This window comes from Oryctolagus cuniculus, chromosome 18 (genome assembly GCF_051225735.1).
Source record: "Oryctolagus cuniculus isolate XC-2025 breed Fujian yellow rabbit chromosome 18, ASM5122573v1, whole genome shotgun sequence".
Taxonomy (NCBI): Eukaryota; Metazoa; Chordata; class Mammalia; order Lagomorpha; family Leporidae; genus Oryctolagus; species Oryctolagus cuniculus.
Genome location: NC_142884.1, coordinates 22198105 through 22216726, shown reverse-complemented (window position 1 = coordinate 22216726; position 18622 = coordinate 22198105). Strand labels below are relative to the sequence as shown.

The 18622-nt window shown below is 48.3% G+C and overlaps 1 protein-coding gene across 1 annotated transcript in view; it reads right to left on the bottom strand.

Annotated features, from left to right (window-relative positions):
• LOC127486059 (putative ATP-dependent RNA helicase TDRD12) overlaps positions 1-18622 on the bottom strand; it is a 98103-nt gene that overhangs the window by 4751 nt on the left and 74730 nt on the right. Inside the window, exons 14-23 of the mRNA XM_089319082.1 lie at positions 17077-17262; positions 15389-15545; positions 14855-14982; positions 13306-13497; positions 12940-13068; positions 11330-11447; positions 10572-10711; positions 10236-10456; positions 8097-8224; positions 302-418 (exon numbers count right to left, since the gene is read on the bottom strand). Of these exons, the coding sequence (XP_089175208.1) occupies positions 302-418; positions 8097-8224; positions 10236-10456; positions 10572-10711; positions 11330-11447; positions 12940-13068; positions 13306-13497; positions 14855-14982; positions 15389-15545; positions 17077-17262 (1516 nt within the window). The remainder of the gene's footprint in view (positions 1-301; positions 419-8096; positions 8225-10235; positions 10457-10571; positions 10712-11329; positions 11448-12939; positions 13069-13305; positions 13498-14854; positions 14983-15388; positions 15546-17076; positions 17263-18622) is intronic.

Sequence of the window (18622 nt, the reverse complement as noted above, 5' to 3'; positions counted from 1 at the left end):
GGTGACAGAGCAGGGGTCACCGGGCACGTTCCCAAAGTAGCAGCTGATGGCGCGTGGCTAGCGGACATGACTACACATAAACACGGATGAGCTGTTCACGCAACACTGCGAACCCCCTGAATCCCTGTCCTACCTCAAGTAACCAAAGGGAGACGGCGCAAACAAACCCGAGAGCTGAGCTGGCGAGCGCAGGAAAGGGCACGGCAGTCTGCGGCGGCTCTGGACTCCCCCGAGGTGGAAGGGCGTCGCCTTCCGACACAGCCGAGACCAGAAGTCGGCCATCCTGGGACCGAGCACTCACCTGGCTTTGGGTCTTCTGCGCTTGTCTCCGCGTCCGCGCCGCCTTCTGCGCCACCGGCCCCCTGCTGGGAGTGCAGACTGGCAGCATCCTCTGGCGAAGGCGCGGTCCTGGGCGGGAGAGGCACAGGTTAGCCCCGGGGACTTCGGGGGACGCTCGGGCACCCCGGCTCTACGGGAAGAGGACGCCAGGCGTCGCTCACCACAGACGCCTCAGAGCTCCCTCTCACGTGACCAGGGCAGGGCTGGCCCACACGCGAGACTTTTCCTTCCACAGTCACTGAACGGTGAGAAGGGCATCCACACAACCACCCACTTCCAACAGGATAAAAGGGCAGAAAGGAGAGGCCACGTTCCCTTCCGCTCTTGGCCCAGTCTCGGGCAATCTTCCGAGACCACCTGTTAGCAGTTCTGGTCTGCTTCTAACATACTCTTTGCAATAATAAGTAAACAGCACAGTGACTAGGATGCCACTTGAGATACCCACAATCCATACGGAGCGCCTGGGTATGTACTCAACCAAAAGATCTACACAGACTGGGGCCAGCACCATGGTATAGTGGGTTAAACCACCACTTGTAGTGCCAGTATCCCACAAGCGTGCTGGTTTGGGTCCTGGCTGCTCCACCTATGATCCAGTTCCCTGCTAACGCACCTAGGAAAGCAGAAGATGGCCCACACATGAGAGACCCTAATGAAGCTCCTGGCTTTGGCCTGGCCCAGCCCTGGCTGTTGCAGCCATTTGGGGAGTGAACCAGCAGATGAAGACCTGTCTCTCTCCCTCCTCTCCCGCTCTCACTCTTGCTCTCTCTCCAACTCTGCCTTTCAGATAAATAAATGAATCCTCACACACACACAAAAAACACATGCACACACAATTTAAAAATTTTTAAAGGAAGAGGCAGACCTCTCTCTATGTTCTGATAAGTCTCAGTGGTCAGGTATGGCACTGGTACTTAGGCAGGTGGACCTTGGACGTTGAAAATACAGCAGAGTAAATACCGTACTGGGAAGGGGGAAGAGAATACATGATGACGCAAGAGAAATCAGATTAAGACAACGTCTTTCTACTTAAACCACACACACACGGGACCTGCTAAACCTGAAGGGCTGCCCTTGTTTCACTTATTATTTGTTCCTTTTTCTTTTTTTTTTAAATATGAGAGAAAGAGAGGGAGAAACAGAGAAAGAGAGCTCCCATCTGCTGGTTCTCTCCAAATGCCTGCAACAGCTGGGACTGAGTCAAGCTGAAACCAGGACCCCAGAACTCCATCTAGGTCTCCCACGGGTGGCAGGAACTCAGTACTTGAGACATCCCTGCTGCCGCCCAGGGTGTGCGTTAGCAGGCAGCTGGAACTGGGAGCAGGGCTGGGACGCAAACCAGGCATTGCAGTATGGTGTGCACGTGTCCCACGCGCCAGCCCCTGCCCCGGTTTCACTGTCCTTATAACTAGCTAGAGTGAATTAGTGTGGATGCGCTTTTCTGGTTTCCTGAAAATGTACAGAAACTAACTTGTATCCTAATCCCATGGTCCCCAGTTTTGTTAAGGTACAAAACAAAAAACTTCAGAATGTCAAGCACTTAATCTTTGCCCCATTCTCTTAAAATTCCTCTACTTTCAGCAGCCGTTTAGAACTCTCCCAGGGTCACCAATGACCCCATCACCAAGCCAGTGGCCAATTTCTCTGTGCTCGTTTGGTGTGGGCTGCACGCGGCACAGCTTCCAGCCGCTGTGGCAAGCGCTTCCTTGGCTGGCACCCAGGACAGATGGACATGCTGCAGGGGCTAGAGGAGAGGCCGGCTGAGGCTCTGGGCAACGCGGGCGCTCACCAGTGGCTGTTCAGGGGAACTCCAAGTCGCACGCACACAGAGGCAAGATGCACGCGCGAAGCACCTGGAGAGACCCTCGTTCCGCCTGGGCTGATCCCGGGTGAGGGTGTGGAGAAACTGCACGCGTGCTTGCAGGAACGTGCAGCGGGCCTTCCTCCGGGAACTAACACAGGGTGACCAGACGACCCTGCGATTCCCTTTCTGAGCACATGCCCACAGAAGCGAAAGCAAGGACTCCGACAGACCCGTGTTCACATCAGCACGATTCACCTGCCGCTGAACAGGTAAACAGGCCGTCGCACCACCTACAGAGGAACTGTCTCAGCCTTGGAGCGGGCCCTGAGCCAGACACAAAGATCAAGCTACAGGGGTCTACAGAGACGAGCAGAGGGGAGGGGGAGGGCTCCCTGCCAGCAGGCAGTCTCTGCTTGGGAAGATGGCGGAGCTCTGGGGAGGGATGGTGGTGACGGGCACACACAACTGCGCGTGTACAAATGCCACCCCAGGACACCCTTAGAAACAGCCAAAATGGCACATTTCCCATTCTTCGTATCCTTCCCACAATTTAAAAAACCACGTACTTTCAGACATTACTGTTAATTTTCTGAGATGGGAGACCAGCAGTCTAGTCAAATGTGGAAAGCCCTGTTGTTCTAGATCCCCAGCACTTCGTGTTTTCTTCCCCTCATTTCACCCTTCTGCTGGGTCCGTGGCAGCACTGCTCACTGGGGCTTCACTCTGCATTTCCCCAAGCAGGGTGAGCAACTGCTCACACATCAGCTGGGGGCTGTGAGCGGGCCCTCCCCCCTGGGGTGTCCCGACCAGCAGGAGCTCCTGCCCCAAATCCTCTGGCAGACACGGGCTGTGTCCGTCGTCCGCCTTCCCTCTGGGGGCTGCAGAGTACTTTCTCAGTCTCGAAACACTCCATACAGGGACATAAATGGCACAGCCCCTGTAACAGCTGGTGGGCTGCAGCGCCAATTCTAATCTATGAAAAATGGACCAGGAAGTGCACCCAAAGACACGCAGCAGAATGCTAACCGCTCCGTGGTAGCCCAGGGACTCTCGAAAGCACAGTGGGCACAGCAGTGACGGTGTCCCCACACGGGAGCTGAGCCCCACACTGCCGTGCGCACAGGAGAGCCAGGATCACAACCGATGCGGAGGCACAAGGCAAACACGCTGCATGATCTGCTCCAAGGGCAACGTTCAGGATAACCCACCTCTGCCTTTCCGCGTCAGGAGACGGGCTCCTGGGGGAGGGGCGCGGCCCCGAGCCACGCTGTCCTTCCTTCCTTCCTCTTCTTCTTCTTCCTCTTCTTCTTCTTCCTCTTCTTCTTCTTCCTCTTCTTCTTCTTCCTCTTCTTCTTCTTCCTCTTCTTCTTCTTCCTCTTCTTCTTCTTCCTCTTCTTCTTCTTCCTCTTCTTCTTCTTCCTCTTCTTCTTCTTCCTCTTCTTCTTCTTCCTCTTCTTCTTCTTCCTCTTCTTCTTCTTCCTCTTCTTCTTCTTCCTCTTCTTCTTCTTCCTCTTCTTCTTCTTCCTCTTCTTCTTCTTCCTCTTCTTCTTCTTCCTCTTCTTCTTCTTCCTCTTCTTCTTCTTCCTCTTCTTCTTCTTCCTCTTCTTCTTCTTCCTCTTCTTCTTCTTCCTCTTCTTCTTCTTCTTCTTCTTACAGGCAGAGTTAGAGAGAGACAGAGAGAAAGGTCTTCCTTTTTTTCGTTGGTTCACTACCTAAATGGCTGCTATGGTCAGTGCGCTGCGCCGATCTGAAGCCAGGAGCCAGGTGCTTCCTCCTGGTCTCCTACGCGGGTACAGGGCCCAAGCACTTGGGCCATCCTCCACTGCCCTCCAAAGCCACAGCAGAGAGCTGGCCTGGAAGGGGAGCAATCAGTACAGAACTGGCACCCAACTGGGACTAGAACCCGGGGTGCTGGCGCCGCAGGCATAGGAATGAGATGGAGAGACAGAGAGAAAGGTTTTCCATCCGCTGGTTCACTGCCAATGGCCGCAACGGTCGGAGCTGTGCTGATCCGAAGCCAGGAGCCAGGAGCTTCTTCCCAGTCTCCCATGCGGGTGCGGGGGCCCAAGGACTTGGGCCATCTTCTACTGCTTTCCCAGGCCACAGCAGAGAGCTGGATTGGAAGAGGAGCAGCCGGGACTAGAACTGGCGCCCATATGGGATGCCAGTGGCGCAGGCAGAGGATTAACCTGCGGCGCCACAGTGCCAGTCCCGGGGATGGCTTTTTAAGATAGGACATCAAAAGCACCATCCTGAAAGAAAAAATCAGTGAGCTGACTGCATTAAAAACAGAAACTTCTGCTCTGCAAAAGACACAACTATCATAAAGTGAATGAAAAGATCAGACCAAGACTGAGAAAACTTCTGCAAAATGCTTAACTGATCAAGTTGTATCTAAAATATACAAAGAACGCTTAACACTCAATAATAGGAAAATAAACCAACCAACTAAAACCATCTGAATGGACGCTTTACCCAAGACTCCATACTGATGGCATACTTTTGAATGAAAGCCTGTTCAGGGCGACAGTTGGCCTGGAGGCTAGGATGCCTGCATCCCACAGCTGGGGCTCCTGGGCTCAGCCTGGTTCCAGCCTCCTATTAACCCAGATCCTGGGACGAGGCAGTGACAGGGTAAGTGACAAGGTCCCTGCCACACACACAGGAGACCTGGCTAGTGATCCTGGTCCCCTGCTGAGGGCATTTAGGGAGAGAAACAACGGATGGGAGCTCACTCTCTTTCTGTATATTTTTATCTACTACCCTCCCACCTTTCAAATAAATAAATACATGTTTTAACAAAGAAGGAATGCATGAGGAAACTGGAAATTAAAAATACTACAAGCTGACAGAATAGCTGAAATCCAACACACTGACTATGCCAAACGCCGGTGAGGAAGTGAGCAACAGGAAGGCCCATTCACTGCTCACGGGAATGTAAACTGACACAGCTGTGCTGGAAAGCAGTTGGCAGTGTCTTGTAAAACTAAACACCGTGCACCCTTGATCCAGCAAGCACACTCCAAACAGCTCACATGGGTGTCTGCAGCACCTTCAGTCAGAGCCAAAGCCCAGACGCAGCAGGTGAACGGACGCGCCAACTGTGACACTGACACCAGCTACTATTCAGCTCGGAAAAGGAATGAAACCTCATGCCATGGGAAGAGCTGGAGGAAATACAGATGTGTATGATTTTCTTCAAGATTTGTTTATTTTTATTTAAAAGGTAGAGTTACAGAGATCTAGATGTGTATTTTTTTTAAGATTCATTTTTGTTTTTTGAAAGGCACAGTGACAGAGATCTTCCGTTCGCCACAAACAGCCAAGGCCAGGCGGAGCTCCATCAGGTCTCCCACACAGGTGGCAGAGGCCCGTCCGCTGCTGCCTTCTCAAGTGCATTAGTGGGGATTTGGATCAGAAGTGGAGCAGCCAGGACTCAAAGTGGTGCTCTGATTCGGGATGACAGCATGGCAGGTGGTGGCTGAACTCACTGTACCACACGCCTGGCCCCTGCGGGCGTGCATTAATGACTACACGAGAGACGGCAATCTGATAAAGACCCTAAATAGACGACATTCTGGGAAAGCAGAATGGCTGTCCTAAGTGTGGGGGCAGGAGGGGGACGTGCAGGCGGAGCGCAGGGGGCTTGAGGCAATGAAAGGACTCCAATGCTGATGTCGCCGTGGGGGACAGGCACTACCACACGCCTGTCACAACTCTACACCAGCAACAGGGAGCCGGCACCGAGACCATGGACTTCAGTTAATAAAAATGCAGCAATACTGGTTCATTGGTTGTCACAAATGTGGTACACCAACCCAAAATGCTAGTAACAGAGGAAACTGGGGGTGGGGGGGAGGCTTATGGAATCCCAACTTTTCTATAAATTTAAAACTGCTCCAAAAACTTGTATCTATTAATTGAAAAAACAATGAAAAAACAATTAAAAGTAGAGCAAAAGCCACCCACATCCACCAAAGCTGCCTGGTGCCCGTGTCTGGGTGGCAAGTGGCAGAGTGTCCAATGGGTTCGGGAATGGAGAACTGTGGGGGAGGCGGCAGGTGCCTGGGAAGATGCTGTGGCCTGCAGGACAACAGCAGCTACACTGGGAAGGCCCTCACCTGCTCTGCAGCAGGGCAGGCTGCCGCTGCTATGACACACCCAGACTGACCCTCCAGGGGCAAGAGAATGGCCAGACCGAAGTGGGAAGGGAGACGGCCGGGATGTTTCCAAACCTCAGACACTTTATCAACATACACATACTATACACACACACACACACACACACACACACACACACACACAGAGAACACATCAACAACAGAAATGGGAACTCTGCCAAATTAGAAAAATTACCCTGACCCACACCACCTAAAATTTTCAGAAACTGGAATTTACATAAAAGTGAGCAAGACAAAGCATTGAGGTTACATGAATCGGCTTTTTGTCACTGTAACAAAATACCTGGAACAAACTGTCTATGAAGGAAAGAGAGGATTATTCTGGATCACAGACTTGGAGGTTCAAGTCGAAATCCACAGCTCCATCAATCCACACCCCATCAACCGGGCATCTGGTGAGGGCACTGTTGCTGGGAGGGTCCCAAGGAGGTGCAGCACGTCACTCAGTGAGAGGGAGTACAGGTGCCCCTGTCTCCCTGTGATTCAATCCTAACACCCTAACAGCCCATTAAAAACAATCACCTCCTGAAGGCCAACCCTTCAACCCTCACAACTGGGTGAAGTTTCCGCCTTCTCAGCACCACTAACATGAGATGCTGGGGACCAAACCTTTAACACAAGAACTCGGGGACACTCAACACTCAAATCACAGTAAGAGTCAAATCTCACATTAAGTAATAATAAAATAAGAAGCAATAAAATATTTAATAAAATAGTTAAAAAGATAGTAAGAGGCAGAACAGCCTCTATAGACAATGAAAGCCATTAGCAAGATGGATACACAAGAGACTAAAACTGTAATCTGCAATTTCTGGACATGCTCAGTTTAGCTTAAAAATATTATTATATAAAAGAATAACATAAATCAGAATTAGAAAAGCTTAGAAATGAGTGACAGAACTCAGGAAAGAATGAGGAATTAAAGAAAAAATTACTTCGATAATGAAAACCATAATAGTTTGCAAAACAGCCCCACACGTAGGTGCGTCTGTGTCCTAGCATTCACAGGGGCTCTGCAGATGAGGAGATGTCGTGAATAGGCCGGGTCAGGGGTGGGCCTTCTCCAGAGGACACAGAAAAAAGGGGGAGGGCGGTAAGGAGGCTGCGGCAGGGATGGGGGCGGTGTGGCTCCGAGCAAGACACACCAAGGAATGGCCGGGTCAAGAGAAGCTGGAGAGACAGCACAGGCTGTCTTCTGGCTGTGGAGGGAGCACGGCCCTGCCAACACCTTCATCCTGGACCTCCGGCCTCCAAAACCATGAGAAAGTCAATGGGGGCTATTCTAGGTCACTATTGCTGTGGTAACTTGCTACAGCAGCCCTAAGACACTAACACAACAGACAGTGTCTTATGGAAAGAGGTGAACGGGAGGAAATATTTTAACACAAAAAGAAATGAAGACATCTAGAATTCAAAGAAAATGAACTCTTTAACTCAGCCATTCTATTTGCATCTCAAGAATTTTCCTCAAAGGAATAATCTTGGATGTTTTGAAAAGATTCATGTAATCAATGCATTATTTTTAATAGCCCCAAATGGAAACAATATTTTAAAAATATAACTGAAAAATCCAATCCCTAAATTTTCCTCCATTTGGCTAATTTGACCTTGCTTTTACCAATAAACTGGGGCCCTGAAAGGAGGCTGCATCTAGGGAGCCAGGCCACTTGTCAGATAAGCAGTTGTCCCCTAGCACTGACTACCCAGTCCTAACTGCGTTCTGGAAGATTCTGGTCCTCAGGAGCACCTTCACGGAGATGGCATTACTCAGCGGGAAAAAGGATCTTTACCAGAACTTACTTTAATGTATCCAGACACGGGCAGGGCTTGGTTGGATAATTTCCTGGGCATGTCCATTTCTGGGTTAATGTGGTGTCGGTCAGGACAGATCCTTTGGTCTCTGAGAAAAAAGAGAACACTAAATTTTTATAACCAGAAAAACACTACTAACAATTGTTGCCACAAATTTGTAAGTGTTCTTTAGAAAATTAATCTACCATCATCAGAGAATTTTTCTTCCAAACACCTTAAAAGTTAAGTAACCACGACTCATACTTGATATAACACAACAATATATAAATAATTGAAAGGTTTCTAAAATTTAACACTGAATAATAAAGAATTACTTGATTACTTTTCTAGTAGATACTCTTTTTAAAAAAGATTTATTTATTTGAAAGGCATAGTGACAGAAGGAGAGAGAGGATCAATTTTCATCTGCTGATTCACTTCCCAAATAGTCACAACAGCCAAGTCTAGGCCAGGCCAAAGTCAGAGGCCTGGCACTCAATCTACATTGCCCATGTGGGTGGCAAAACTTGGGCCATCATCTACTGCCTTTTCAGGCGCATTAGCAGGGAGCTGGATCAGAAGCAGAAGAGCTGGGACTCAAATCAGCACTCTGATGTGGGATGCTGGCAGCGTACCCTGCTGCGCCACACGCTGGCCTCACGTAATACATGGTGAGGGAGCATCATGTGCAAGATGGCAACTCTGCCCTGTTTCCCACCAGACACACAAATTGACAAGTGTGGATCTCAGACTTAGATGATACAGCTAAAACTACAAAGCTTCTGGAAGAAAACATAGGAGAATGTCTTTATGGCCAGAGATAGACAAATATTTCTCATGTAAAAACATACAAGACAGCAACCCTAAAAGGCTGCACCAAACCAAGTGTCTGTTAATGAAAGGGCTACTGAAAAGAGTGAAAAACTACAGCCAGACTGAGAGAAGACATCCTCGATGCATGTCCCAGATATATACACATATCTGTGTGTATATGCATGTATGTGTGCGTATGTGTATATATGTGTGTGTATGTTATATACATGTTTTATACGTACACCTATATATGTGTATATATAGTCACCACCCATAAATCAGTAAGAACAAGATAAATGCCCTCATTTATTTATTTTTAATGATTATATTTATTTATTTGAGAGGCAGAGCTACAGAGAGAAAGGGAGAGACACAGAGAGAGGTCTTCCATCTGCTCAATGGCCACAGCTGAGCCATTCTGAAGCCAAGAACCAGGAGCCTCCTCTAGGTCTCCTATGTGGGTACAGGGGCTCAAGCACTTGGGCCATCCTCTACTGCTTTCTCAGGCCACAGCAGAAAGCTGGATTGGAAAAGCAGCAGCTGGGACTAGAACCAGCACCCATATGAGATGCCGGCACTGCAGGCAGATGCTTAGCCCACTATGCCACAGTGCCAGCCCTCAAAAGCCCCCAATTTAAAAACAGTCAATAACCTGAACAGGCATTTCACAAAAAGAGGAGAGTCTAATGTCCCACAAGCATATGAAAAGATGTCTGACCTCACTGTAGGGAAATCCAGTTAAAGTCACTATAGTGGTTTGCCACTATACCCCAAGGTCGGGTAGCGCAAACTGTTCTACAGCCTTCAGGATCCCAGTAGGTTAACCACCAGGAGGAGGTGGCTGGACACCCATCCTGTGACCTAGCAATTCCACTCCTTAATAAAGACAAAGAGAAATGGATGCAAATTTCAACACGAAGACATGAACAAGGCTGCTTGTAGCAGTTTTCACACACAATAGCCAGAAACCAGCAACAGCAGGAGGGACACACACACATTGTGACAGAGTCACAGAATGCAACACTCAGCCACAAATCACACTCAGTAAAATACAGAAACCACAACGACAGACAGGTGTTGCTGACCCTGGGTTGAGGAAGAGACCAAACACAAAGAGCACCTACCACAAGTCCCTTTATATGGGGCTCAAAGCAAGCAACATTACTCCAGGCTGACAGCTGCCGAGAGGGCAGTCACCTCTGGTGCCCCTCAGTGCTGGGAGGGTGCACGCGCCCAGCGGTAAACTCAGCAGCTGTGCACCTGACGGCATGGGCTACCTCCCTTTTAGAACAAGAACACAGGCTTACTTGCAAAATCCAAAAGCCTTAAGGTACGGACAAAGCAGACTTGTGGCCTTCTTATCCTCTTTGGCTTCCAGAACCCCTGCAGTGAACTCGTACAGCTCCGATGGGACTTTGGCATCTGCTCGCTCCAAGTAGCGCAGGACGCCCATGGCATGGCTCGCGTTTCTCTCCGTCAGCAGCAAGACAGACTTGGTCTTCCTGTCTCCCTGTTCTGCAGGAGAACCCTTAACACCGGGGTGAACACAGGAATGGGGTCACCCACACCAGTCTAAATGGGGAAACGTGTCATTACATAGAAAACCACCGTGACACCCTGAAGATAATAAAAAGTAAGCAAACCTGTTCGGTTAAATTCTGAAAATGATCAGACATGCAATACAGGCGTCCACCAAAAACTTTTGGCGAGGAGGGGAAGCTGAAGTGAATCACACATGTGGCATCAGTGATGGCCAAGAGTGGTATGCAATCGTCCGTCAAGGCTGGGGGAGAGGATTCCAACAACCGCACGTGAGCCGGGCACGAGCCGCTCCAGAAACCACACAACACGACACTGCCGTGTGCGTTTTACTTCACACTTGCAAAGAAACTCCCTTCCCACCGTTTTTGTCAAAAGTGCCGTCGCCTGTGGTAATTGAACTCTAGAGAGAAGTGGCCTCCCTTCCAGTTCAACAGTGCCTCTTTCTACTCCAATGCGCAGGCTGCCTGTATGCTTTTCACTTACTTCGTGCATTTAGCCTTTCATATTTCTGATGTTCAACGTAACTATCATTCACAACACATTTCGGCACAGGCATGTATCTGATAATGATGCCTACAGGCCTACTCACCCACCCACCTACCCAACAGGGATCTGCCAGCCACAACTCCAGGGAGAAAGTCTAGACTGAGGGTTTCTGCCGGTTACCAACCTGAGAGCCCGGGGGGGGCCCTAGATTCACCTCAACAGGAAAATCATAGCAGAGGTTAATCTCCAGCTTAAAATTAACATTACTAACTCCCAGACAACCTGGGAAAGAATGAGAACTCTGGAGATGAGAAACATAAGTACAAATGAATTAAAGACAGGATTCCTATTAACTAGAAATTAAAACACTTACCTAGGACAATGTGAGAGCCAGAACTCAACCTCTTTTTCCACTGTTCCAAAACACTTTTTAAGTTAAAAACCATTTCTTTGTGCATTTTCAAGCAAAATATTGAATTGCTTTCTACTACCTAAACGAGAAACCAAAGAGGCCAGTTCACAGTCAGGAACAAGCTCGAAGCCACTTGTTCCATCAAGAACGATCAACATAAGGACTGGAGTTGTAGTGTAGTGGTTAAACCAACACCTGTGATACGGCATCCCACATGGGCACTGGTTGAGTCCTGGCTGCTCCACTTCTGATCCAGCTCCCTGTTAATGCACTTGGGAAAACAGCAGAAGACAGCCCAAGTACTGGGGGCCCTGCCACCCAGCTGGGAGATCTGGATGGGATTCTGGACTCCTGGCTTCTGTATGGCCCAGCCCTGGCTGTTGCAGCCATTCGGGGAGTGAACCTGCACAGGGAAGCTCCTTCTCTCTGTGTCTCTCCCTCTGTCTCTGCAATTCTGCCTTTCACATAAAAAATAATTTTTTTAAAAAAATAATTATCAACATAAGCCACTTTACATTACCCAGGAAATTACTATCTCCCTGATTAGGCATTCTTACTAATGAGATGACTAAGTTTTGAATAAATGTATTTTCCCAATTTTGTAATCTATCTATATCTAAAAACCCGCTGAAATATTATTTTGATAAAATATTTTCATTCCCTTTTAAATGACATGTATATATTTATGTATGTAATATACAAAGTATGGGTGTGAATGTATATGTGTACGCACATCAAATACACAGCACTTTTGTTAACAAGCACTTTTTTTTTAAGAGATGGAGACGGAAGGAGCTCCCATCTGCTGGTTTACTCCCCAGATGTCCACAATGGCCAGGACTGGGCCAGGCCAAAGCTAGGAGCCCAGGAATGCAATCCAGATAGGTGGGTATCAGGAACCTAACTCCTTGAGCCAGCACCACTGCCTCCCAGCGTGCTTTAGCAGAAAGTTGGAATCAAGGGCCAGAACCAGGACTCGAACCAGGCACACCAAAATGGGATGTGGGCATCCCAATAAGGTCAAGCCCCGCCCCAAGAAGGGCTTTTGAATTCTACCTTCTAGGTCATCACTGTAGAAAGGTAGATGTGTAACTCACTCCCTGTATCTGGCTTTGTTTCTATATTTGAGCACTTATGTAGACAAAATCAGATCAAACTGAATATATCCTAAGTCAGTTTATCTGGTTCTTGTAGCCAACATCTGATCTTTCTAGCTACACAGTAACTGTCATCTTCTCAATCTTCTTGAAGAAAGGGGACACAAAATGTGGGCATTTCTTCACAAGTGGGACCCTCTCCCTGCTCTTCCACGACAAAGCGTGAGCACTGCTCCTCAGGGGAGAGCTGCCACAGTGTGAGGCTGGCTGCACCCCTGGGGCGCCAGACCCACTGCCAGGCCTCCGGGCACCAGTGCTTCCGGGAGCAGAGCCCACTCCCCTGCTGCCTGATGTTAAACTTGTGGACTCGGATTTCCCCCATTGCATACTCAGCTCCCCTGGTCATTTTCTGACGACCTGAGATTCAACCACAGTTTAAACAGCGGGGACATTTTAACGTGTGGTAGGGCTCACCTTAGACACCATGTCTGCTTCAGCCACGGAGCAGGTGAAGATCAAGGTCTTCTGTGTCTGGCTTGGAATGAAATCAAGAACTTGGAGTAAAGTAGAAGTTTTTCCACTCTCCAGGCAAAGGTGCACAACCTAGTAATGACATACAACAGTATCATCTTCTAAAAGTTCAAGGCGCTCCAGTTTCACTTTCTGTAAGTAAGTTCTGATTCTCAAAGGAAATAATACGTAGGAAATCAATACAAATTTATACATAATCACAAATTTGTGTATCAAATCAAATCAGAGTGTAATGGTTTAATATCAGCCCATGTAATGCAGCTGCTTGCTGTGTTCATCAGCCCTGCTCCCCTTCCCCATGGCCGCTACCTGCTGGACGTTGCCGTAGAGGGCAGCCTCTTCCATGGCCGTGATCACAACACAGGGGTCGTTCAGGAACTCTCTGATTAAATGCGCTATATGTTTGTTCCAGTGAACTCCAACTGCAACGATCTGATGAGGTGCAGACTCTCTTTCTTCAACGTCAATATTTTTTTTAAAGTTATCTAATATAGCAAGCATCTAAAAAATCAGTATAATTCATTTCATTTTAAGAGAGAATAAGCTGGTTTGACAGAACATAAAATATAAAATGGAGAAAATGTTAAATTTCAAGTCAATAAACGTCCAAAAACCCCCACTCTAAAAAAAACCTGGAGCACCAACAAAGTCTTGGTACATATGTGTAACAAAGGATTAGATGTTCATACAGAAACCTCTTTTTTTTTTTTTTTTTTTTTGACAGGCAGAGTGGACAGTGAGAGAGACAGACAGAGAGAAAGGTCTTCCTTTGCCGTCGGTTCACTCTCCAATGGCCGCCGCGGCCGGCGCGCTGCAGCCGGCGCACCGCGCTGATCCGATGGCAGGAGCCAGGAGCCAGGTGCTTTTCCTGGTCTCCCATGGGGTGCAGGGCCCAAGCACCTGGGCCATCCTCCACTGCACTCCCTGGCCACAGCAGAGAGCTGGCCTGGAAGAGGGGCAACCGGGACAGAATCCAGCGCCCCTACCGGGACTAGAACCCGATGTGCCGGCGCCGCTAGGCGGAGGATTAGCCTAGTGAGCCGCGGCGCCGGCCCATACAGAAACTTCTAAAAACTGGTGACAAAGATCATCCCACCCACAGAAGGTAAAGAAATGAATATGCAATTCATAGAGGGATGGACACAATGTTCAACGCAGGGAAATACAAACCAAGCTAAGGAGATCTCACTATTTACTAATTAGACTGCAAAGCAAGCAGGGTCGGTGACACAGGGGGAGTATCCCTCGGTCTGTGCTTTCACAGGCAAATGTACAGCAGTAACCCCAGAGGAAAAAAGTAAGATCTTTAGCCAAAGACATATACAAACTAGGTTAATTGTCCAAAACTAAGACAATTTTGGAGTAAATTGTGTTACACGCATGTGACTCAGTGCCATATGGCCAATGAAAATCATGCTGCAGAATAGCAACTAACAATACAACAGTGTTAACTGCAAAATGCAAGTTACAAAACTGTACCTAAAATATGTTCTTGATATAAAATATATGCCTCAACGAAAACAGGAATTAAGAAACAAAATACTTCAAAACAGTTGAAGCAATTCCTCTGAATGTGAGATTATGAATGTGGGGCTTTTCCCTGGTCTCTGCTCAAATTCTCTAAATTAAGAATTCCTGCTTCCATAATCAGAAAAATACTAAATATTCAGAAAAATCTCCTGGTAAAGAACTGCTTCTCAGTGAGAACTTTAACAGTGGGAAAGAAATTCCAGATACACATTCTCTCCATCACAGAAGTCACAAGGGGAAGGGGGCTTGGATTAGCCGCTTTGCTCCCCACGGGACACCGCCCCGACCCTGCAGAGCGCTCAGGACTGCAACCCTTCGCGTGGCCTACCTGCTCGTTAGCTTCCGAGAACAGCACTTCCACCTCATCCAGGACCAGGTGGCAGAGCCTGAGAAACAGCAAGCTCTGGTCCGTGAGCAGCCGCAGCAGGCTCTGTGGGGTTGTAACAATCACATCACCTGCATTTTCAGAGAAAAAAAAAAAATCAGATTTTCCACAATTTCTCTAACATTTCCTTTACTAATCTTCCAGTGTTTTTCAAGAGGCGGTTTGTCTACTCAGGTGGGTGCGGCCAGCCCCTGCCCACTGAGGCTCGTCCCTGCCAGTATCCAGTCCAGTGCCTGGGCTCCACCAGGCTTCGTGCTCCTGAAAGGCAGGCAAGGCTGGAGTCCACACCACGTGTCCAGCACCTAACACACTCCACATGCTCAACAAAGAGCTGCCAAATGAACGAATTCACACCGCTGTCTCAAGGTCACCCACTGGTGACTGATGGGGAGCGAGGGCCCCGTCATCACACGGCCCGCTGGGCAGGGATCCACCATCTTCCACAGGAAAACCCAACAGCCCGGAAAGGACGCTTACACCCCCTGGGCAGCTTCAGATTTTTGGCTTCGTCTTTGTGGAGTCCGATTGTTAACAACATGGGATGAAGAGGCCTCGAGGACTTGCTATAGTCTTCCAATAATTCAAAAGTTAATTGGGCCTTTTTCCACCCAGGGCACACGATGACTGCAAGAGGCTGCAAAGACAAGCAAATTCAAGTAATTGTGGACACTGGTTAGGAATCCAACTTAGTGTATGGAAACATCCAGAACATCTCCCTGCACAGCATAAGCCTCTCACAAGTTTTTACAACCATCGTCATTGAAGAGTTCAGCAAAATTCATTAGACTGAGACACACTGAGTGAGATTTCCCTAGGGCTTAAACCTAGTACTTCACAAGTTCTCACCGAGTCCTCCGGACACTCCTTCACGGGGGGGTCTACTGTTACTCCATCTCACAGATGGCAGGTCTGAGGCACAGAGAGGTAAGCCAGCTGCCCAAAGCTGCACAGCTAGTACACGGTAGTCTGGCCCCAGACCCCGCAGTGCGAGGAGGCACCACTGAGAAGGGCCTTCCCAAAGGCTGACACCTCTTCCTGAGGAGACCCCCTTCCGACCTCGGCAGTCCACCAGCCCCCCTCCCGGACACATGCCCTCCACTGACGAAGACAGAACCCAGGTGAGTGCAACTTCCAGGCAAAGGGCTGAGAGCAGGGCAGCCACAGAGGTGTGGAGAAAGCAGGGGGGGCACGAGGAGGAAGATCTGGACATCCCTTTCTCTTTAACCTAAGTGGCATCTCACCAGCACGGCTCAGCTGTTCACTAGTTCGGGGATAGACACGCATGCATTCGTGGTGACCGTGGTGACCGCACAGTGCCTAAGATGCCACTTGGGATGCCCACATCCTATTATCAGAGTGCCTGGGTTCAAGTCCCAGTTCTACTTCTGATTCCGGTGCCTGCTAATGCAGACTCTAGCAGGCAGCATGTGATGGCTTCAGGAACTTGGGTTCCTGCCATCCACATGGGACATCTGGATTGAATTTTGGGCCCTTGGCTTTGGCCTGGCTCAGTCCTGGCTATCGCAGGCATTTTGGGAATGAACCAGTAGATGGAAGATCTCTGTTTATATCTCTCTCTTCCAAATAAATTAAAAAGTGGTTAATTACTCATTTGATTAAATCAATATATATATAAAATGATGCACATGTCCAAAGGGCAATCATTAAACTGCATAGCATAACAACAAACTACTGCATGTTTCTGCCTACTATTTGTCACCTGACGACGAGTGGCAGAACTACTTGTACTGCACCCTTTGTGCCAGATTTCAGATCCATCAGTTCACCCATAAGACAAAACCCAGTAAGGGTAGCTGTCTCTGCCCACCATCATTCGACTCTAATACTCAATTCCTTTCCATCCCATCATCTTTCTCAGTTATTTTCAGATCCCCTCATGTGGTCCCCTCATGTGGTCAAAGCAGGATTATAAAACAATATGGTTGTTATGAAATAATTTAAAGAATGTATAACAGTAGATACTTATATTCTACTTCTACCTCTTGTCAGCTGTTAAGAATTTACCCAAGTAACTTTTCATGAGTTAATGTTCTTATCTATAAAACGGTGAAAACAAACTGAGTAAGTTGTCACTAGACCATCACCAACAGTTAAAAATAAACACTGAATCCGCTTTGTTGGGAAACCAAACCATCTCAACTTACTCCGTTTCTACTTGGCAGCGACTTGTAGCAGCCCCCCGTTTGCAAAATTGTGAGAACTGGTGGGAGGTACAGCAAAGGGTCATTTCCACAGTGAGAAATGACCACCACATCGCAGCCACGCGCTATGGGAGGCCACGAGTAGGATTCCGTGTGGCTGGGTCCAGGGTACTTGTTTCTTTGAAGAGTCTACGAAACACAAAACCCCAAAACCACAATAAAGTACAGGAAACCAACAAAAACTCCATGTCATTGTTCACTTTAGTCCAATAACCACTACAGATTAGCCTCTACTGAATATGGTATTCCCCATAGGTGGCACACTGACCTCTGCTTCAAGCACTCTGGGACATCAGTGTGGCTCTTCCTCCCTATTTGTCTAATAATCAGTCCGTCTATCAGCTTCGCTTGGAAGGCTTTTTAAAAACACACTTCTATTTGCTCCTTTTCCTACGTCTCCGACACTAAAATCCAAATGTTCCACCGGCTTTCCAACCATGTCAGGATCTCCCCAAGGCTGGGCTCCTCAGCACCCTTTCTCTGTGACCTCCTCCCCGAAGCCACTGCGATCCAGGCTGTTTCTATGCATTCAGCATTCGACTGCCATCCCGGGAGTTCCCTTCTTGGCTTAAGCCTTCGCTCTGATGGAGAACAGGGGATGTACATTCTGTGGAGCTCTGAACATCTGAAGGCGTTTTCAGTCCACCTCTCCCCTCCCTGACATAATGAGGAAGGGACTCACTTCTCACCGGAGGGCTCAAGGCCACACCCCTTGTTCTTGCGGAGACATCCGAGATCATTCCGACTGCTGGTCCTGGGAGGACCAGGTCCTCTTCTTCTAGAAGCCTCCATGATCTCCAACACCCTTGGGTGTAGCTGCCTCACAGCCACACATCTGCCATCCTCTGTCCGTGATGGCAGACTAACCGCTAATTTGCAGAGTCATGGCCGCAGGCGGGACAATGGCCACAGCTCACCCTTCAGAGAACCATCTGCCCCCTTCCATCTCTCTCTAGAAATCCCACTTTCAGACCTTGGACTGGTCAAAAATCTTTTTTGTTTTTTAAAATTATTTCCATCTCTTTGCCTTTGTGGTTCTACTTTGATAGTTAGCTTCTCTTTTATATCTCAAACCAACTGCTGATTTTGAAAGTTTCTGTAATTGCTTGGATTTCCATGTTTTTATTTTCTCACTGTTCCTTTTTTTATAGCACCGTGTCATGTTAACTGGATGCAGTTTTCTTCTCTGATTCTGGAGGATCCTTTTATATTCTCACATGTTCTTCTATCTTGGCATTGTCTATTTCCTTCAGAGTTTGGTCTCTCTTGTTTGTGAACTACTGCAGAGGCCAACACTAAAACCTGGCTAGAAGCTTGGTGGGTGGGACAACCTGTCATCATGTGAGTGTCATGTCACTGAGGGAATGCAGGCCAGGAGGTGGGCATCTGCACTGGGAGAATTCCAGACAGAATCATCTAGAGGCTACTTCTCCAGGGCCATGTGGTTTTTCCAGAAAGAGTCTCCAATCTCTCTCTCCTGGAAACAATA